The sequence below is a fragment of the Polyodon spathula genome, chromosome 8 (genome assembly GCF_017654505.1).
Source record: "Polyodon spathula isolate WHYD16114869_AA chromosome 8, ASM1765450v1, whole genome shotgun sequence".
Classification (NCBI taxonomy): Eukaryota; Metazoa; Chordata; class Actinopteri; order Acipenseriformes; family Polyodontidae; genus Polyodon; species Polyodon spathula.
This window is the reverse complement of record NC_054541.1, coordinates 10996269-11019187: the sequence shown is the minus strand read 5'-3', so window position 1 is coordinate 11019187 and position 22919 is coordinate 10996269. Positions and strand designations below refer to the sequence as shown.

The window sequence follows — 22919 nt, the reverse complement described above, 5'->3', positions numbered from 1 at the left end:
GCATTATTATTTTCACTTATGGATTTATTTGAAGTGAACAAACATATGTTAGAATACAATCCCTGCCAAAGCACTAAATGCAAAATCAGTTTTCTATCGGCTGACTAAGCAGTATTTGTGGAATGCAAATGCAGTAATACAGCAGCAGCATCAGTCAGGAAGCCATTTTCTCACAAACTGGTGGCTAAACTCTCCTCTCTCAACATGAGATTTATTAAAATGGCTGCAGTCTTGCTGTGCTCTTAAAAAATGTTCCCTCATAGCTCCAGAAACAACAGCAATATTGCAGGATCCATTTGGCTCTAGTTAATAGCAGTATCCCTGGGACAATATGAGAGAGTTAAATCTTTAAAGCACATATGAATGCCTGGTTGCTGGGAACCACTGTGGAAATTACCTTTGTAATGTGTGTAGTGGTTGCTGAGGAAACAGTTTCCGTGGTGACAGTTCCCACCGCCCTCCCAAGGGTACCAGTTTTCACCTGCAAGAGCCAGCATTAGAATAAAACAATTAAAAGAAAAACCTCAGTTTCTGTATATTCTCCGACAGTCCTTTGTACAAGCTACTGAGGGCAGCATAATAAATCTAAAGTGACTTGCATACTGCTGCACAGCTTCCTTCACATGCATCCCCAGCACAGCAGTGACTAAAGTGACAACAGCAGTGGTTGTAAGGGAACTTTTACTTAGACATTAAGGTGTGCACGTTTCTGCCTCTTAGCATTTACTTAGAAGTGCTCCAAAATGTAAGCTTACAGGCGAGCTGGTCTCGGGGGGCGCAGACTGGGGGCTGGGAGGAGCCTCTTCTCCAGTGACGATGCTGTGATTCTGCAAGAACAGACAGGGATGTCACACACAGGAGACAGCATGAGAGTAAACAACAGCAAAACAGAGCTGCTTAACCACTTTACTGAATCTGACAACTGCTTGTACCCTCCCTGCCTGAAACAGAAACAAAAATTCAACACAAATTAAAGAATGATGAAAGCATGGGACAACGTAGGCAATAGGAGTGTGCTGACACTCATACCTGTAACTGCCTTGAAGAAGCATTTATTTAAAATCGGCAACACATTTCCCAACACATTAACGAATGGAGTCGTTTAATTCCTGCCAATAAATACTTCTTAAAAGGCCATTACAAATATCAGTGCACCCCTAGTAGGCAAGCACTGTGTTTAGGACTGGGAACCGAGCCTCGCAGTATCCCAGAATGAATGAAGAAGTGAGCGAGGACCGTACCGGTGACACCGCCGCTGCCAGTGTTGTGACTGTCCGGGAGACTGTCGCGGTTTCCTTGCCAGTGCAGCTATTCCCCATCACCTGACCGGGACAGAAAGAGAGTCACATCAGACACAATCTTACCATTGTTAATACTCTTACCTCTTTGCTCCACAACCAGATCGAGACAACAATCTTGTGTTTCTCATATTTAACTTTTTAAAACACTGACCACAAAACATACCTGCTTATCCCATGAAATCTGGTAAGGTTCAACAGCCCTACCCAGGAGGTGATGGCTAGGTAATTGATTAAAAGCTCAATGCATTACATTACCTGCTCAGTTGCCTCTGTTATTGTAGTCTTGGTTTGGGATACAACGGAGGCTTCAGTAGAAGGCTCTTCAGCTTTGGCATCTGTCTTTTTGAGGGACGGCGCAGTGCTCACAACCGTAGTTTTGTTCTTAGTGTCTGGTGGCTGTGAAAACAGACACACCTAAGTACACCTGTAAGATGGAAATCACTAAGGCTTTACTAGGATAGAATAAAATCAGCCCTCTACTATTTTACTAAACTAGACTATCTGCTTTATGACCATGCTTCATTCACAGACAATCCATGGACCTTGAACATGTTCATCAATGGACCACCCACCTTTCTAAGTATGTTTATTGAGCTTCATGAATGATAAGGCAAGGATATGAAGCAATTTCCTTTAGTTTTGTGTGGTTTTGGCATGACCAGAAAATCCATGACAAAGCATGCAGTTTACATAGACACATATAAATACATGCACATACATGGATATATGAATTTGTCCATGTATGATCTACAATATTATGAACTGAGCTGGAGTCGCTGCAACCGTGTTTAAAATCTGACGCTATACCTCGAGGGTATATAAGCACAGTACCTCGCAAGTTTCGGATTCAAGGAGAGCTCAGGTCTTCACAGATGAAAGATGACGATTTAGCATACATTCCTTAAACAAAAATGAACGAAAAACAACAAAACACAAAAACTTATAGAGAAGATGCAAATTCATAAAGATCTAACCCAAAGTGAGTGACATGCTTCCGATGGTTGTCAAACTGAAGACGGCCAGGAACCAAAAATGTGCTTCAACATGCTTTTCACATGCCAACAAACACTGGTCACACAGTTCATGCATTGTGATGGAGAATGGGTCAGTCAGGTGAGGAGCACAGGATGCTGGTGTGTGTGTGTGCGAGAGGAGGGGAGGTGAATTGTGCTACCTCGTGGAGTGACAAATCTTCTAAGCCTTTGCCTTGCATCTCCTCTGGAGGTTTCTCCTGAGCGGATATGAGCCTGGCCGAGAAGAAGCAAGAGGTCTCCTCAAAGTCGTCCCGGCCCACCTCAGGCAGCCTGTCCCGCCCCCCCAGCTCCGACATGCCCTTGGAGAACTCCTCCACGCCGGTGTGAAGGTCCATGATGACGGTGAAGTCCACCTCGGCCTCCAGGCTGGAGGTGGAGCTGACAGTGATGCTGGAGCATTTGCGCTCAATGCCCAGGTGTGTCTCCTTCAGGTACAACATCTCCCTCTCCTGGTCATCCTCTGAGGCCGAGCCCAGCCGTCGCTCCCACGGCTCTCTCTGGACAAGAGACCGAGACACAGTGAGTCACAGTAGACTGCTGGACACCACCGCCAGGGCAGAAACCTGGGTCTGGATGGAGGTGACCACGGATGAGAGATGGGAACAGGGAAAGGTGGAGGACCCCTTCTGATCAGAGAAAAATCATACATTTGACCTTGTTTGTGTAAGGATAGCCACCGATTGACAGCGTAAACATTAGCTACTTTTATCTTGCTTGTGTGGCTTTGTTATTCCAGCATGTCTAATAGTGTAATTTCTGTGTGAAAAGGATTGTAAACTCAATACAGAGCTCAATAAATACATTGGTTTTATAGCCACCAGATTCAGCACAGAAAAGTCTCTCTTGGGTTGTTTGTTTCTAATTCTTTAACATAAACAGGACATTTTCTCCTTTCAGAAAGCAGGAGATAATTAAAGAAATATGTCACATATTTCCGTCAAGGTTTTAGTTATGAAATATTCAGGAGACTAAAAGCCTGGTAGTAGGGGATGGGTGATATTAAGAACAGCGAGAGTGATGAAAATGCAAACAGACACCAGGCAGTGTGTAGAGTTTGTGGGCCAAGGGGTTAATGAAAGATGAATGACGTGATCTTTTATATTTAAGCAAAAGTGAGCAACCTGTGATTCGTCAAGCGCTTCTTCATGAATGGCGGGTGTGGCGAGGGGCTCCTGCAAAAGCAAAAAGAAAGCATGGGCAAACCGGACCTAAAAGACCACTTGTCAATTTCACTGATCCAGCAATCAACTCAACGAAACAGAAACGAGCTCCCTGTCGTGTTTTTAGAGTGAGCTGAGATTTCCAAAAGCTGACCGAAAAATTCAGAAAATTTTAGTGTATTAAAAAAATGGAACACACATAAACCTATCAATACGATCTGTCAATATTTCCAGAGACACCTATTTGATAAACAAAAGTGTAGGCTATATTAAATAATTCTGTAAGTGTACAGTATATTTTGAGTATATAAGGTATGTCAAAAACAACATACAATCCACATAAAAACACATCAGAACCAATTAAACAGACACAATCCACTTCTCCCATCCACAATAGTAACATTACAAATATATATTCTGTAACTGACAAAAAGCATTTTACTATGACACAATTTTACTATCCTGGTAGTGTACGCCATTTAGATAGTCATCTTTATAGCTCACTATCCCAAAAACCTGGGACTGACGTTAAGGTTTTTTAAAAATGTATTATTTATGGGTTAGAGTGAAAGCTTTCACCTTCCTCATCCCTAGAATACTGCGTTTACTGACAGCTCTTCCCAAATTCCTTATTCCAGCATGTAAACCTTACAACCGTTACTAAATCTTTATTAGTATTCCAACTCACAGGAAATGCAAATCTCTGCAAACCCCATAATAGTAACCCTATCAGCCTGATACTCCCCTCTAAGCTTAGTTCCCATCGACCAAAATCGAATCAGCTTCAATTAGAACCAACAAACCCAAATTGCATTTGAGGAGGACAGAACCTAATGACAGACCCACAAGAGAAGGCTGTCAATTGATCACTCCAACGGGGAAATACCAAAAGGGAGGTGAAGGAATTTATGACCATTTACATTAAACACTGCAGAGGAAACTAGCGGAACTAATGGTCGAAAAATGTTTGGTCTGCATTGACCAGTTCAAAATCTGGGACCACACAAACGTCTGACAGAAAGTCTGCCAGTGTAATTGACGCCAAGGTCCTATACAGAGCAGTGCTGACAAAGAGAGGGGTGCAGAGTTAGAAGAGACGAGCAATGGTTCAGGGGTGCAGGGAGCAGGCAGAGCAGCCACTCGTCTCAGGGGTCTCTCACTGAGTTTGAACACACAAGCTCCTTTTTTATAGTACTTCCCCAAAACCAGCCCTCTGGGCGCTGGTCATCCCCTCACAGGGATGGATCAAGTGCTGAATCCCAAGAGACTGTCCGAAGCCACCTGTCTGCCTTTTCATCTGTCTACAGGAATTGATTTAGTATCTGATAAAGATGAGGGACTGACAGCTTCTGGGATTTTATGAACTTGATAGAAAGCCATTTTACAATAATATGGGGACTTCCCGAAAGATTTAAAGCTGCATGCCACCACATGACAGCATGAGTGAAATAGGTATGCTGCTGCGGCTTTGTCATGACCTTCGTCAACAGATTCTTCTTGTAGACAAAATGGGTAACTGCATTTCAGGTTTTTTTCAATCATTTCTTTTTTTATATATAATTGTTCATGTTTGTGGGGCACTGCAGCCTCAAAAATTTCATATTTGTGGAAAATGGTTCAAGCAGGTTTGGCTGTAATATGAAATGCTCAAATTAATTCTACTTTAGACCCACTCACCCATCCAGATCTTATTCTGGGCTGCATCAGAGATACTGACACTGATAAACTAAGCACTGGAGAAACCTCTGAGCTTAGGAGTGGGCAGTGCCATCGCAAAAAGCGTAAAGACGTCCTTTTCCTTACAACCAGCTGAAAGACATGTCTAAATGTTTGTCTTAAATGAGGGTTGGAAGGAAAAAGAGTGATGGCTGGAGGGAGAAAACCAAAGCAAGTCGCAAGCCAATGCGTGGGAAAGTACGGCTTTCAGGTTCAAGACAAAGCTCCGATACTCCGCAGGCTTCTACCGATGCGCAAGCAGGATGACCGCTCAGTATTTACAGGAGGGGGAGGAGGTGCAAGGAGAGAGGGGGCGGTCCACAATTCATGGTAGACAAATGCAGCACTGTGTGCATCAGCTCGTTTCAATGAGACAGCAAAAAAAGTGTTGGAAACACTTTTTTTCATATATTACGCACAGATATATATATAAATATATATATATATGTAGTATAATAAAATAAATATTAATGGATATGCTGTATCATCAGATGGTACGCATGGAAGTGGATGCTAAGCAGATTTACCACGTGTTTCCTCTTTGCCACTTCCGGGCCAGGGTACTTAGGGGCAGTTCGGCTGGGTCTGGGGGGCACGGCAGGCCCCTGGCGCTTTACTGGTTTTGCCGGAACCTCTGGCACATCTGTACGGGCTGTCTTGGTCTTGGTGTCTGAGCACTGGGTGTCCTGTGCTTTTTTGTCAGCCTGTTCACCCAATTCATTTTTTTGTTCAGATTCTGCACAATCCTTCCCCACATCCACGGTCTCTCCAGTCTCCCCTTTCTCCATTTCTTCAGTCCCATGGGTTGACTTGCCAGCATGTTCCTCAGGTTTGTCATGACTATGTTGGTCGCTAGCCTTCTGTTTGCTTTCCTGAGTGGTTAGGATGGCAACAGCAACTAGATTTGGGGCAGGTACGTGAAAACCAGATGTCTCCTCGTCTAGCTTCCTGCTATCTGGTATCAACTCGTTTGATTTGCTTTCACACAAACTTGAATCGTTCTTTCCAGAATGGTCCTGATTGCTTTCTGAACCTGCTCCCTGGCTCTTATTTCCCAGGGCAGTAATCTGACTGTCGCCCTCATCTGGTTTTAATTCCAAGTGTCCTTTCTTATATTCACCATCTCCTACTTTTTTGGATTCTTTTGCTCCTGGTTCTGTGAGTTTGGAAGACCAGTCTTCCTTTGCCTCCTCACCATCAGCTTCACACCTTATGTCTGTCTCTGGAAATATGATGACTGTGCCCTCTTCTACCTGGTCTCTAGAACTCTCATGACTTTTGAGTGCTTTCATTTCAGCTTCAGAAGACTGTTCCTCTGTGAAGGAGTCTTCTGTTTTTTCTTTGTTCAGAGGCTCTGGCTTCTCAGATTTATCGTTTACAGGAAAGTCTTTGTCTGATGTTTCTTCCTCAGCTACTGTAGGCACAGTCAGTTCAATTGTTTCTAGTTGCTTTGGCTCAAGATCCATTTGCTCCTCTCCCTCAGCAGCTCCTGTAGACCAGGTTGAGTCTGTTCTATTGTCTGCTTGGTGACTAATCTTCTCTTCGTCCTCTACTTTTTGGATTTCTTCCCCATCTGGAAAAAATGTTTTCTCTGTGTCTTTGGAGTGTTCTGTCACACTCAGAACTGAGCATGTTTTAATTAAAGACATGTATTTTTCCTCTGTCATGGCAATTGTCTTTTTCTCATCTCCATTACTTTCAGATTTTCCACTGTCAACTCCTACTTTTGCTTCCTCCTCATTCAGAAAGGAAGCTAGTTCATTCCCTTTAACTTTACTAGGGCTTGTCTCTTCTTGCTTTAAGGATGGCCTAGAATCTGGAGGTTCTGATTTTGGTTTTGATTGCACCTCTGTTGCATCTTGGAGGAAGGAAGTCTGCTTTTCTGGGGAAGAAGGTGACTTTGGTCTCTCTACTTCTTCCATTTGCAAGTATGGTTCTGATGAAACAGTCATTGTCTCCTGAAAGTCTGAACTATATTCTTCAGATTCATTTCCTTCACTGTTTATTTTATCTGGTGGTGTTTCTTCATCACTCTCCAAATCCTTATTTTCCTCTCCAGTGTCTGGATGCTCTGTCTCATAAAACAGGTCTGCAGGCTTCCCAAGGTTGAGGCTTTGTGGTCTCGGTTCCTTCTGGACTCTAACAGAGTCAGTCTGTCGTTCATCTTGGGTTTCTAAGACCCAGGATTCAGCCTCTATTACAGAAACACCTCCAGAGTCCTGAGTTAGCTGTGTCTTATTGTCTTGCAATTTCTCATTTGCAGATTCACCCAAAGATTCTTGGGCTTGAGTTCCCTCTTGAGAGACAGCTACAGTGTCATCTAAATTTTTTTCAAGATTCTGTGGTTTGGATGATTCTGCTCCACATTCTTGTGTTGAATGGGCTTCTTCATCGGTCAGTGCTTTCTCATCCAAAGTTTCCTGAGCCACTGTCTCTCCTGCAGCATCCTGGTCCTCCATTATATCCTTCCCCTCTTGAACACCTCCCATTTCTTGAACAGTCTTCTCCTGTGAGCTTACCACAGTAGGGTTTTCCTCCTCTGTTCTGTCTAGGGAGTCTACAGCTTGCTCCTGATCCTGAGCAGAAGACTTTTCCTTCTTATCTTTCAATGCAACAGCCAGCTCCTCTTGGCTGGAGATATGCTTTTCAATAAATACCCACTCCTCAGAGCCCTATGATATTGATATAGATTGAACACAGTTAGCATCACACAGTCTCCCCATCCCCCTTAACTTTACTGAAAGTCTCTTCCTTACTGTATAGAAGGGATACATGTATTCTTTGAAATACAGTGTGACAGCTAGAACAATAATATGCTAGCAGGTCATACACATCGCATATTCAGCTCAACCAGAGAAACCAGTTGTAATATGTTCATGGTGGCTGGTGGAGTCTTTATTAGTGAGATCAGTACATCAGGTTGCATTTTAAAACATACTGCTACACATTATCTATATTTGGAAGTAGGGTCCATGGTTTTGACAATCCTGCTATTTTTAATTAACCCTTTGTGATCCAATGTGGGACCAGGTCCGACATTATGATTTTCCCTTTCCAGTCCAATGTCGGACCCTGTCCAACGTCATCGATTAAAAGACGTAAAGCAGAGGTCTCTAGTCGTTTTTTCTCTGGATAAAGCCGAGAAAACCATTCAAATGGCCAAGTGAGACCAATAGGAGCCGAATGAAACCGAAAAAAGGGGCGTGTGAGCAATAGCCCTAGCAGCTGTACCATACAGAGATAAGCATACATAAACAAAGGAGGTAGCTGCTTCCACATCCAGCACTTAAAGAATATCACCGACATTTGCAGAGCTTTTTGAGATGTTATAGTAATAAAATAATGACTTGGATCGCATTATTGAGGAGTTTGGTGATAAAATGAGTGATCAGGAGAGGATTTATCAGTATGCACGTCTATAAAGAGGTATGTGAAAAATACAGCGAACACGGGGTGGGGCTTGGCTGGAGATGCAGTACTGATGTCGCTTAGCATTGCAATGCCCTTTAAACCAGTTTTACTTGGAAAAAAAAAATTTAAACAGCGCATGTAAAATAAACAGCGCGTGTGAAAATAAATTGGACCTGACGTGCTTGACAGGCGCTGAATAAATGGACCGCAAAGGGTTAATCTAAATACACTCCCTTTAGCTGCAATTCCATTTATTGACCAAACCCAGCCTGGTGATAGGTCATCATAGGAATTAACCTGGTGAGATTTGCTTGTTTTTCCAAAGTATGCATGCCTTCTTTCTGTTCCCTCGATAGGGTTTTGACTTTGTATCTAAAATTATCTTAAATAATCATGATTTGGGGTTTTGTTCTATTTTCAAGTTTGGTAATTAAAGTTCTCTACAATGTGTATTGCACTCTCAAGCGTTATCAATAGGCTACCCTTTCTTGCCCTAGAATGGGGACAGGGTCTCTGACTGTGCTGACATGATATCATCACATGCACCACCACAAGGGCATAGCACTCCCCTTCAGCGAACAAGAAGACCCTACTTGGCATACCCATACAGTACCACTCTTCAAAACCTGTTATGGTTGAATCTGTGATACAATGCACAAGGAGAAGGAAGAAGAGAGAGACAGAGAGAGCGAAAGGTAACCTCAGGTGAAGATAGCACAGTCTTCTGGGTGAAGCCTTCTAGAGCAGTGGCTACAGGCTCCTCCCTCCCCTCTTCTCCCGACGCCTGATTTTTACAGTTCCGCAGGGAGAGGCGCAAAAAAACAAAAAAGAAGAGAGAGCAGTAATTAAACATGAACTCCCTCAAAAGCTTAAAGGAGCAGTACTTCATTCCTCTTACCACATTCATTATTTAATTCTAAGGTATATGCCATGCAAATGCTGCAGGGATATTTTTTTGTTCTTTCAGGGATACAATACTTATGGTTCTCACAACATATATCTAAACGATGGTCATTCTCTCCCCTCGCACACACACACACACACACACACACACACACACATAGACACCCTTCTCTCCCCTCACATGCATACACACACAATAGCCCCCCTGCTCACACTCATCAGCGTGGACTCACAGGCTTCTTCTCTGGCGTGGTCCCGGTCGAGCCCCCATATTTCTGGGAGGTGGCGGAAAGCCGTTTTTCCCGGTGGACCAGCTTGCTGTTGGGTTCCTTCAAGGCTCTCTTCAGCTCGTTGATGCTGGCCTGGTGCTTCAGCAACACATCCTCTGACTTGTCCTGGAACTGTGGAAACAGAGCCATTTAAATATGTCAACAAGGCCTGCAAATCACACACACATCCCCGGCCATTATAGGTGGGGGTACCATGTAGGCCTGGTTGAGTGTAGGAAGAGGACTTTTTTTTGTCCCCTTTCAGGCTTATCTCTTTCTAGTTCAGTCAGGCAGGTTTCCTGAATAAGCATATTGTTATAGCTGCTGTAGCATCAACTAATAAGACACAGTCTAAACATCCTTTTCCTCAACTTGCCCTTTCTGTACATACTGTATACACCCTCAAGTCCTACTTTCTGTACAAAGTTTGAAACAATAACATGGCTAGCCCCCCCCCCCCCCCTAACCCTAACCCTAACCCTAACCCTAACCCTAACCCCCCCCCTTCCCCTTTCTTGTATTAGTTTTGATACATTTCACAAAGTAAAAGAAAGTATTGTTTATTTTTAAGTATCGACTAGGGACCAACACACATGCACACACACACACACACACACACACACACACACACACACACACACACACACACACACACACCCTAGTGACAGACTGTCTAACATCAACTATGGTTCACCTCCTGTTTGTGTTGGGGGGTGGATTCCTGATCCAACTGACAGCCCAAAGAGAGAGAGAGGAGGGGGTCAATAAGGGGTCAGACACCACAGACAGACAACACATATAAGCATACTCCTAACTATATCTGAAAGACAACCAAAACGCAGTTGTATATGCAAGATATATTGATTTTAAGCAGGAGGACATGCACACTGAGTTGAAACTGGGCAATATGGTATATTATTACACTACATTAGGGATTGAACACAAGGATAAATAGGAGTCTACTTTACTCCAGACAGAGAAGACTGAAGAGAAACGGGGAGACCCTTGACTATTCCAGACAAGGACAGAGACAGAAATTCAGGTTTCTCCGATGACTCAGAACAACATGAGGGGAAAAGGAGGAAGAGAGGAGGACAGGAAGAAGAAAGATGACGGTTGTTTTTGCGAAACTTGACAGACATGTGTCCGAGACGAAAGACAGATATACCTCCTGCTTATTGTCAGCTGGCGACTCGTCCTCCATATCCTCCTTCTGAGAGCACAGGGTTAAAACGAGACAGAGAGAAATGAATCGAGAACTAGGGGAGGTAATGCAGAGGATGAAGATTTGAAACAGGGAGGTTCATCGGATCTCTGATAGGTATCTATGGGTGTACAGGGAAGACTCAAGAAAATACACGCGTCACAAAGGGGCTTCGCTGTGGAGCCGGCCATGTCTGACCCACTCAAAGAGAAGCAAAGTGGTGTTTTAACCTCAAGTGCTTCCATTAGTCTAGACAGAACACTGCTATAGCCAGTGTAGGATCCACAGGGAGAGTGGGAGAATCAACACAGCTCACTAATTGTGTTTTGTCTAGAGCAGTAGAAAGGGGGATGGAATGTCAGCAGCACTTCACCTTGAACTCCCTGATCTTGGTGGGCGAGGTGGCTCTGTAGGAACCCTCCTCTTCCTGCTCGTCTCCCGATCGTCTCCGCTGCCTCTCACTGGCGCTGCGCTGCGCCACTCCCTCGCGGTTCTCTCCGAGGACGGAGGCTGGGCGGGAGAACTCTGCAGGTTAGAAATGTGAATAGGACAAACCTGGGAACAGGACAGGGAAGGGCAGGAAGGGTACACACAGACTGGGGGAGGGAGCTGCACCTACCCAGACAAAAGCACTGCTAGGAATGAGGCGGAATTTGAGATGCGTCTGGGAGTGTTGCAGAATTAGGGTGGCGCAGCCAGGACCATGCTCTCAGTACTTACAGTTCACACTTCAGAATGGCAATGAATCAAAATGGTATTAACATTTTAAAATATGTTGCTGTCATTCTCTACTGAACAAACTAAACTTGATTCTGGTGATAAAGGTAAACTGTGTTAAATACATAGTATAAGCATGGGGAAAGCATGGCAAATATACAATGGGTGTGTGTGAGTGAGAAACAGAAACACTATAAAACCCCTTACTGTATAATACAAATGTTAGTTCTTCATCAGTAAAATATTCTTGAAATAAAAAAGAGACCATGGATAAAAAGGGGTTTACAGTATTTTACAATCTACAGAAAAAATAAACTCAAGCCACAGAGTGCAGCCGCACCTATTTCTTGCGAATCCATAGCGTGAGGATGCCTCAAAGAGACGTCACTGAACGACACTCACCTCCATCCAGGCTGCGGGACAGCAGGTACCTCTTGCTGGCTGACCTCTCGAATGTAGGGGCCGGCCTGTCGATGAGTGCGCTGGCCTGCCGCGTTTGAGCCTGTGTCCGCCCGCTGTATCGGAACTTGGAGCCCGTTACCAGGAATCCTTTGGGAGGTGGCTCGGGGGACACCAGCCTGGGGGGGGGGGGGAAGAGAGAAAGAGGAAAGAGGAAGGGAATCCAATTTTTGGGGGAATTGGGAACAACAGAAAAGTTCATAATGTTAGAACAGAGATGACAGAACTGGGAACATTTTAAACAAGAAACAGAAAAAGAGGGTGTGAACTCAAGCATTAGAAATACAATGACGCTTCATTATATTATTTTTGCATTTGTGTAAAATACCTGATAGAACCATGCCCTGTTTTTAAAGTTTCACAGTGAATCAATGTTGGAGTCCAGAAGAACTGAATGCAGCCTCACCCTACTTCTCAAATTAACTCTTTAAATTACCTATGGGTACTATCCCATCCCTGTAGCATCAGTGCTCTGCCAACCCACTGCCCTTGAGGTGCCTCAAACACAGCCCTAGCAAGCCCACCCCAGGAAGTTGAACTGATCTTGAACTCAGTCACCTTTAGTTTGAATAGGGCTCTGCTACTCTGACTCCATCAGAGCTGGTCCTTCCACTCCCTGGTCTTTGCTCTAACACTGTCTAAATGAATTGAATCAATTAACCCTCCAGACCCTGTAGTTGTTCATGATATCATTTTACCTATTAAATCTGCAGTGGCATGGTCCTCCAGGACAGTGATTGGACACGGCTGCTATACAGGGTAGGTATTGTATGGGTACACATCTTCTCTCTCCAGCAGGTGGTGCTGCTCTTTAGACCACCATGGATGAGAAGAGGGTTTTTCTAAAAGCTGGCTGTGGGCGAGGGCACCTCAAGGCTCCCTGTATCCCCTTACCTAAAGAAGGTGTGGTGCTCGATGCAGACCTTCCAGAGACGCTTGGCAGCCCGATGGTTTGGTAGCTTGAAGCCGATGGTGCTCTCAAACTGCTCATACTGAAGGAGGGAGTGAAGCAGAAGGGGTTAGTCTGGCTTGAGGCCCTGGATACAATGTTAGAAAACGTTATTGCTTTGGCTACTTTCAGCACCCTAAATAAATGTAAAAAAAAAAACTGTTTATTTCTGGTTGGTTAACTTTACTTGGTATGTTTTTTTAGAAAACTAGTGGTGATTGGGAGCGAAAAGCTTTTGCTAATCTAGTCCAACATCTTTAATCTTCACTTTTATATAGCAACTTTCATAGTGGACCACCATCACAAAGTGCTTTACACGATACGAGACTAGGGTGTGTGAACTATGCATCAGCTGCAGAGTCCCTTACAAGAACGTCTCACCCGAAAGACAGAGCACAAGGAGGTTAAGTGACTTGCTCAGGGTCACACAGCGAGCTGGGATTTGAACTGGGGACCATCAGGTTACAAGCCTGTTTCTTTAACCACTGGACCACAAGCCTCCTAAAATAACACACCCTGTTTTAAACCTACTCACAAATATGTAAGACTGTTTATTAAATAATACAGTTTGATATGCATGGTGCTCTATACTGTAGACGTTATATCATTCAACACACTTGTTTAGTGAACAAGTGCCCCCAAGTTTGAAAGCCAACTTTCTACTTTTCTTCAATTAAAATTAGATTTTGGATACCACCCAGTTCTGGTAAAGGCACTCTGTATTCTCCCTTTCTCATGCACTGGGTTTCTCTTTTCACATGAGCCACTCCAGTGATCTGCAGGAATGAGGCTGCCTTTCCCCCGAGTGAGAGGAAGGAATGTCAGCGCCCAGTCGCTGTGTGTAACTGTGTAAACGGCACGGCTCCCAAATATCTCTCAGATTACCTAACAGCAAACAAGTCGCACATGATCATGTGAAAAGGGTAAAAAAACCACTGCAAATTTGGCTTCGAGGCATCGAAAATTTGTTGCACGATGACCAGAGAAACCAGGACTCACCTCTCCGGGCCGGATCTTGATGTAGAAGTTGCTCCTCTTGTAGGAGATCTTGAGGATCTTGGGCCAGGCGAAGCGATTGATCCTCAGTCGGTCCCGATAGATGAGCAGCCCATTGGCACAGACCCCCAGCATGATGTCAATCCCTTCAGAGTCCTGCCAGCAAGGAGGAGGGTGGGAGAAGGACAAAGGGCAAGTGAAATAAAAAAATCCAGGATGGAAAGCCAGCAGAGAGGAATTGGTTAGAATACGTTATCAATACACCAGCTGATTTGTATATATATTATAATATATATATTATATATAGTATATAATATATATATTATATTATATATATAATTTATTTATTTATTTATTTTTATTCCAGCTATGCCAGTACCTTGGCATGGTGCAGGTCCACTCCGTACATCGAGAGCTTCTTCGCATTTTCAAGAAAGCTGATTTCAGCCTCTGCGGGCGTCATCCCCCTGAAATAAAACAAATCACTATTACACAGTCCTGTTTCAGAGTACTCAGAGTACACAGAGTGGAAGTGAGCGTATCTCTGGTGCCCACCTTCTGATCTGGACGCGTGGTGCGGTTCATGACTCTCTGCTATGCATAGACACTGAAGTGGAGTATACCTGCACAGCATGGAGCTGACTGCATGCAGGGCAGCGTGGCTAACCTGTAGGTGCGGTGCAGCTCGATCACCCTCTCCTCCAGCTCACGGGTCTGGTTCGGGGCAAAGCGGAAGTCACTGACGTAGTCGGCACTGTGCTCCTCTGGGTCAAAGTCTCCGAGCTCAGCCTGCACGGCGTACGAGCCCAGAAGAGCGTGCGTGACGAAGGAGCAGGGCAGCCGGCCCGACAGGATATCATCCCGGAGCTGCAGGCACAAATAATACCTGACCAGAGAGAGAGAGAGAGAGAGTGTGAGAGAGCAGAGTGAGTGAGGAGGTAGACAGCACACATCACAGCTAATACCTGACCAGAGACAGGGGCAGTGTGAGAGAGCAGAGAGTGAGAGAGGAGGTAGACAACATGTATCACAGAGATAGAACATGAGAGGAAGATAGCTAGAGAGAGAATCAATAACATATGAAGCACGGAGAAGTGTAGTAGAGAGGGGCTGCAGTGCCTACCTGGTGATGTCCTCGGTTAGCTGGGATGGGTCTGGTGGATAGAACTTGACCGCAAAGGCAAAATGCCACGAGGCAGCTAGAGACACAGAAACAGGCATGAGACGAGTGTCCCTATGGATCAGTTGGCCAAAGCGTGATGTGATATCTGGACTGAAGCAGCTTGGCAGGGTCAGAAGCTGAGCACCACAAGTTGTCTGTGGATTGGGTCTGTGACATATTAGTTCATTCAAAGCCTATCACTCCAGCATGGTGCCCTGTCTAACAGCCTTCTCAATTTGCATGGCTTTTGAAATAACAGTGCTTTTATAACATTACAGTTTGGGAACAAACCCAAATGAAATTGATATAAGCTACAGTTAAGTACAAGTATGTTGTAAACAGCTCTAAATGTGTGTTTTAAATATGTACATAGAGGTAATGTTTCTCAGCTTAGCTTGGAGTGAACTGCAAGGTTGAAAATAAAAGGGACTCACTGCGCATCTGTTTCTTGATCTCCTTTGAAGGGTCCAGCCAGTTCTGAAAAGACATGAACAGTTTGCTTCAGTCAGTTACATTGGCTGTGGATTGAGAGGCTAATGCCAATGGTATTTATCTGCTAATGCATCCTCATAAATGTGGCACTGCCCACATTTCCATACACAGGAGGAGTCAGCTCCATAGCTTGGCCAATTGTCCGTCAGTGGTTTCCCAAGGACACACATGGTTCAAAACCCTTAAGAACATCCTGAGCAAGAACACCCATGTATTCAAGTCTACTACCTCCAGTAATGTGGCTGTAACTGGTGAGTTTTCAATGCAGGAGAGATGTATATAAATAAATCCCAATACCCAGAATAGAATCATAACGTCATTGCCCCAAAGCATTTTAATAAAGCCTGAACATCACAGTGATTACGTTACTTTAATGTCGAATACTGCCTCAGGGCGATTTGCTCATGAACTAGCGACAATTATACTGTGTAACGAGCCCGAATTAGGATGAATTAACAAGGGCAACCGAACAGAAAGAGTCACACCAGACTTCCCAGTAACAAGCCTCCTGTCTCAGAACTGACCTTCTGACTGTCCGTGTCGCAGAACGTCAATCCGAAGTAATCCTTCTCCAAAAGGTTGAGGTGCTCACACACCATGTCAAGGAGAGCTTGTCCTCGGCTGTGCTTCTGACAGAGAGAGACAGAGAAAAGTTAACAGGGATCTGACAGACAACACAGACAAGAGGGAGTGACACCGACCTTACGTAGCACTGCAGCTCACAGTGAGATCTTTGGGAGCCTCGTTTCAAATACTGACACTTCCCCTAATCGAACTTTGTAAATGAAAATCAAATACACTAAGCTCTGCTAGTATTGTGTCTATAAATCACTTGTTATTAGAAGGCAAAACGGATCCCCTTTGAAAACAGAATGGGGTCTATTCAATGTATCTGAATGTGGCAGATTTAAATACTGCCATCCGTGTCCATCTTCTCAGGGTGGTATTTTGATAAGCCTATTTTAAAAATAATTTAATAGATACTTAGTGCCATAGAATCTGTCAATCACGGCCACCACAGGGGTCGAGTACAATGGAAGAGAGATATGCTTATGGACTTACTGATATTCTTACTGACTCCCAAAGTATTAACAGAGCCTTTCTACAGAGCTGTTCACAAGTAAGCAGTGTACTGTGCTTGTTGACTGCTGCTTGCCTTGTCTACATTGCGCCCCATCTCTACAGACAGAGTGCTCTGTGCCGGTGGCTCAGTCTAGCGCTCTTTCGGGAGTGTCTGCCTACGAAATTCACCCGCCTGGTTTCCGCGGTGACGGAGAGAGAAAAGATGGGTTGTTGCCACAGCAATAAGAGCTGATGGACTGAAATGCAGGCTGGTTTAGTGGTTAGAGCTGCTGGACCATGAGGCAGGCTGATACAGTGTTGTGTGGAAGCAGTGCCACTGCGGTTTGTGACCCCTGCTGGTGAGATGAAGTTAAAAACTTTACTGTGTGGTTCGTTTTGCATAGTAGTTCAGGTCGGTTTGTGTCCAGCCTCTGCTGTTACATAAGCAACAACTTTGAGCCAATTGAGGCTTAGTTGGTAAAAACAGTGACATGAATGGCTGGTGACAGAATATTTTAAATTCCAGCATTAACCAAGCCCTGGGGGGGAAGGCAGATGGTTTATTCCACACAGATGTGTTACATTTAGCAGCAGAAACAGCCAAGCTATTCCAAGTGAATGCATTCTTAAAATGTTTCAGAACTAAGGTCAAAGCCTGCAGCTTGGGGCCCGGGGAGCTATTAGCCTCTGGTAAATGTCAAAATCACCCTAATTAATCCTTGCTCGCAAACACTCCTTGTTATAGGCATGACAGAAATGACTAGCCTGCTTTCGGAAGTCTGTTATTACCCAGATAGTGGGACTTCAACATGGCAAACCTGACACCGTTGCCCTGCAATTTGGAGTGCGGTATAAAAAGGATAAATTGTTGGGTTGCAGCATGGCAGTGGCAGGAGGTGCTTTATTTCCTAAAGGATTTCTGTTAGCGGGCTGCTTCCACGTTACTGGTTCTTTTGAAGTGGTGCCTTTGCAGGAGAGTGGAGAATGGAGTGTTTAGAGTACAGCTCATTACTGAGGTGAAGGGCGATGACAGTGCTGGAAAACGGAGACCAGAATGCCTAGACTAGGGCTCATTACTGAGGGGCATGGGGATGACAGAGCTGTTCCTGTCTTCCTTTCTTTATTGAAATGAGTATGGATTTCTCATCTCTGGGCAGTTTACTTTATTGATTTATGTTTTACCAGGCAGGCAGTAGGCTTTTTTGCCCTTGCCAGAGGTTTATGCTGTGTATGTGATCTATGCTTATTGAGACAGGGTGACTGAACAGTATAGATCTGCAAGGGGTAGAAGCCCCTTTCATGTGGGTCATTTTCTATTGGTTATGACATGGCAGTTGCTATGTGTCTAATCTCTTGTATCAGCTTATTTAAACACTCCTAAAGCCTGAATATTTATCATCATTGCCACAGGAGTGCTGGGCTGCAGCACCCTGCATCTTGCACTGTAGAATCACCTCATCCTATTCGTTATTCATTCCATTACACTGATTACTCTTGCAGTCTCAGAGGAAAAGCAATGAGTTATAGACATGCATGATTTATTATAGGAACACACACATTAAATAATAAATATTATTATGCATGAACATACATTTCCATTTATAACATTTAAACCATATTCATACTTGCACATGAACTCATATTAACAGAGAATGGGCAGGCTGTTCCCAAGACGGCTTACCTCGATCTCACCCTCGTACTCAGAGGTGTCCAGTAGGGTCACTTTAAAGGAGATGGTCTTTAGTCTCTTGGAGGATTTCTGGGGGGATTTGGGGATCTTGCCGGGGGTGGTCTTCTCTGAGACATCCTCCCCACCCCTCAAATCCTGGTCTTCAGGTAGCTTTCCGTCATTACCCTGAGAGTGAAAAAAACGAAGGGGAAATGTACAACTGATGACGGTTGTCTGGCCGAAACACTGTTTTGTTTTTAAAGTTGTCTTTTTTTTAAATAACTGTTACGGTATTTGGAAAACTGATCCTATCAGAGTTTCATTTCTACGACCACTTCATTTGACAGGGATAAAACATTTGGTAACGTTTGCACCTGTTGTACTGCATTCATGGCTATCTGAGCCCCTCACCTGCTTGGGTCTACTGCCGTCCTGCGTGTTCACCGCTGCCCCCTGCTGCTGAGGAGGCTCCTCTGCCGTTTTTTTCACCTCCACCTCCACGCCCGTCTCCGTCATCATGGTTACCGCGCACTATCTTACAGAAGAGAGAAGGAGGCGAGAAGGTGTTAATATCCGACAACACTGGGAACAGCCCTTTGAAGTCTGTGTGCAAGCTGAAATGTTAACTGTCCCTCAATGTTCATAGCAACCTGAAGCACACAGTGCATTTCTTCTTAGCTGTGTAATATAAATTACATTTTAGCCAGGAATTATTATTGTGCGCATGTGCTTTCTGGCGAACACAACGCAATTATAGAAATGCATGTGTCAGATGCTCAAATGTTGTTGCTATGTTTAGTATTGTCTTTGAATTGCAAGCACTGGTTGCTCAAGCACTTCTCGCTGGGTTTTCTTAGAAAGCACTGAAACGCCTTTGTATCGTATCACTTTGTTTTGTACTGTATACGGTTGCGTGGTGTAAACAACACTTTTCTGAAAAATGTAAAGAATGCAGAGCAATCACTGAGTGAACAGTCCAGCATGCAAATTGAAATCAAAACAAATTGAAACAAACACGAAATAGACCAATAGGAAAGAAAATATTCACGTCTAGGTTATTCATTATTAAACAAATACATTTGAATTACTAATCTGCAAAAATTCAAATTTATAACTTCATATTTAATCCTCAATTTCATTCACATGAGGGTCAGGGAAATTAAGAAAAGAAATGAGATTGAAATGGAGAAAATTGATTGTAGGCACTGAAGCTCCTAAGACCCCATCAACACAGACAGCGGAGTGTGTACGGTCAATAGGATAGAGGTCACCAGCTCTATTCAAGGTCAGGTGATGGCCTCAGCCCAATTCCTAGTGAACCCCCATCACCACAAACACCAGTGGGTAACAAGAATTAGCAAGGAGACTGAAACATCCTCTCACACACACACATAGGGCAGGGCCACAGCAGACTGGTACTGTGGCAACACATTTAGTTTAGAGGCTAGCTCTGTTATACCAGTTAGAGGACATCCATTTCCAAAGCTGCAAATCTGCCACTGTACGCAAGTGATGAATTCATCCCAGTTTTGTCTGTTAAAAAAGAATGCTAAATAAATCTTGCTTGCCTATCTGTCTATTCCCCTGGTGCTTTCTCTCTCACTCTCTCTCCCTCTTCTCTCAGATAAAACCTCACTCTGCCCCCAGCCCTCGTTGGCTCTGTTTGAACAGAGGAGTGGTTTCCATGGAGATGGCTCTGAATTTCAAAAGCTTTCCCTGCACTGCCTGAATGTGACGGGTCTGTCAGAGGAGGCAGCTAATCGGGGGAGGAAGGGTGCTCCTGTCAGAATTGATGAACAGTCTCAAGCAGGCTCTGCTCAGTGTAGGCATCTTGCTGCAGTGCAGACCTGGAAACACCTGGCTCCTGGGCTCTCGGGTTCCACTTTGCTAGTCGTGGGATCTAGACTTTTTCTTGGGCCATGGAAAATGAAGTCGTTCATGTATATTCCAGGTAATCACTGTCTTGCCTAGATTCTGTCTCCCTGGTTACGCTGTGAATGGCAAACCAAGCGTGATCAAGACAAATGGTTTTTTACCACAAGTGGTTCTCCACTTTACCACAGACAGCTCACTGATGTGTGAACAGTGTACTAATTTCCTTTCTCTGCCGTCTTAACTCCTACCTAGTGAGAGTGGGGAGTTTCCTAATTCCAGGATCAGTTCTCCAGCTTTATATGGGACAAGTTTCCCAGCCCTAGAGAGTGAGGATGACTTATCCAGAGTTTCTAAGCTTTGGCACCTTGTTTAAAGACTCCTCAGGTTATTGAGAACGAAGAGTCCCTGGGTGAATTAGTGAGTCTGTGTCTTTCCAGGACCTCAAAAAGAGCTGAAAAACTCGTCTAGACTAGCGAGGTGCTTCAGGAATGAGAGGTGTTGAAGAAAGCATAGGATGTGTTGACATCCTACAAGCTTCAGTGTCCTCAGAGTGACAGGGCAGCCAGTCGAGTGCGCTGTGATGCCGCCCCCTTGGACCAGAGGCACGTTACCAGTGCATTTCCAAATCAGAGCCTAGACTGGGGCTCGGCCAGCTGTGAAAATGAAATGCAATACCCCCACCAACAGCTCAGCTCCTTTTAGGGTGTTCTCATTTACAGCAGAGACAAAATTATCATCAGACAATAAGAGTGAACATCCAACGTGTCTTTTGAACAATAGTTTGGACAGAAACTTTACTGAAAAACGTGCCACTGGAGTGGAGTGGCTGAGCTCCCTCAGCCACAAAAAAAAAGAAAAAAAAATTCCACAATTCTCAAGAGGAGTAGAAGGATATAGAGCCCTTTGTAACAGACACCTTAACAATAAAAAGAACCAAAATCAAAACAAGCAGACTTCACCTAGATCTAAAAACACAAAAACAAGGCTATGGATTCAGTAGCCCTGTTTGTTTAAGGTCAGGTAGAACATAAAATAGGATCTGCCATAAAAAAGGGTTTGTGAGCAGAACGATGTAGATCGTGTTACTGATGGAGGTTGTGCTTCTTCAGTACAGTGACTGGTTACTCCACATTAAGGCCCTGTGCTCATGACACAGTTTATAGACCTCGCCCAGAGCTTGTCTGAAGCCAACAACACCCTGAGCAATCAGCACACTCAGTACTGTAAATGTGTGACATAAACTTTGCATGATCTTCTTTGAGGTGCAGCCGCAAGTGCTTTTACGAGAAAACAGTTTCAGTGGCCCATCAGGACCCAGGGAACAGAGGACTGGGGGAAGAGGAAGCTGCCAGGGGAAGAGGAAGCTGCCAGGTGCAGAGCGGTCAAAAATAACATTTCCTCCCAGTCTCACACCTCGAACTGGCAGTCCATTCTGCTCACAGTCCCTGAGCTCTACAGTAACTACCAGTCTACCTAGCTCTCCAGCCACAAGGCCACACTGCTTAGTTATCTACGCACAAACCTTTGATAATCTATAGGTTTGTCATCCATGAACCAAAGTCCAACTATGACACCCATATTTGTTGTGAAATAAAAAAAAAAAGGGTGAGTTGGGCTTGAACTTGTGACCTCGTAGCTTCTAAATTTTCTAAGGCTGCATCTCCTAGAGCAGAAAGGGTTAACAGCTGAGCCGTGAGAAACCACAGAACATGGGCAGCCATGTGAGGAGAGCCTAGGGCTTCAGTCTCTCTCCAGCTCCACATGGGAGCACAATGGGCATTTTGTTGCCGGCAGACTTTACTATTACTGAATAGAAGCTCTTGCCCAACCTCGGAGATGAGGAGCCACATCTAGCAATCCTTTCCACACTGGGACTCTAAACCAATCCACTCCACCAGTGCTTATGCATACCTAGTAGCCTACTGGCAGTTATGTCACTATGAATTCTCAAACTATAATGCCACCAGAGTCTATATTCCATCCCTTCTGCGTCTCTTAATGTGATCACACCACCTTCAGTTCTGCCAGACACTGCGCAGTGAATACATGTGCAAGAGTGGGCAATGATGGCACATTATTCCCATGAGCAGGAATGACAGAATGTCAAGCAGAAGGCTGTAAAAAAAAACAAACAACCTAATTTCATGAAATTGTACTCACTGAACAAGGTGTTTCAATTATAAAATCGCACAGGAGAAATGAATAGATCACAGCTGAATATTTGTCAAAATTCCAGTTACGTATTATAGTTTTATAGTTCAAGATCATTTTGCTCAGCTTCTCTTTTTGGTCACCTTGCCCAAACTGCACGAGATGACATCTCTTCTACAATAAGAGATACCAGACACACAACGTATAAACCTATACACATTTTAAGTAGGCACATGTTCTAAGTCCATGAATGTAAATTTGATGGATCCTTTGATTGGATCTGCAGCTTAAGAGCATTATAATTATGTGACATGCAAGGTCTATTCAACTGATCCAACAGCAGATCTAAGCATCTGTGTCATTTGGATCATTAAAATAATGTCTTACAG

The 22919-nt window shown here is 44.2% G+C and overlaps 1 protein-coding gene across 13 annotated transcripts in view; it reads right to left on the bottom strand.

Moving 5' to 3' along the window:
• Positions 1-22919, bottom strand: part of si:dkey-178k16.1 (band 4.1-like protein 1) — a 39768-nt gene that overhangs the window by 3402 nt on the left and 13447 nt on the right. The window contains exons 2-23 of one of the 13 annotated variants that reach the window (XM_041256744.1): positions 18916-19039; positions 18517-18690; positions 16298-16402; positions 15716-15758; positions 15243-15318; positions 14787-15005; positions 14499-14586; positions 14123-14275; positions 13069-13166; positions 12118-12293; positions 11372-11508; positions 10963-11007; positions 10489-10524; positions 9759-9926; positions 9323-9406; positions 5739-7883; positions 3457-3507; positions 2476-2832; positions 1557-1697; positions 1242-1322; positions 756-827; positions 398-481 (exon numbers count right to left, since the gene is read on the bottom strand). In XM_041256744.1, coding sequence (XP_041112678.1) covers positions 398-481; positions 756-827; positions 1242-1322; positions 1557-1697; positions 2476-2832; positions 3457-3507; positions 5739-7883; positions 9323-9406; positions 9759-9926; positions 10489-10524; positions 10963-11007; positions 11372-11508; positions 12118-12293; positions 13069-13166; positions 14123-14275; positions 14499-14586; positions 14787-15005; positions 15243-15318; positions 15716-15758; positions 16298-16402; positions 18517-18690; positions 18916-19023 — 4641 coding nt within the window. In that variant the 5' untranslated portion in view covers positions 19024-19039. The other 12 variants (XM_041256743.1, XM_041256741.1, XM_041256745.1 and 9 more) reach the window with 12 other exon arrangements.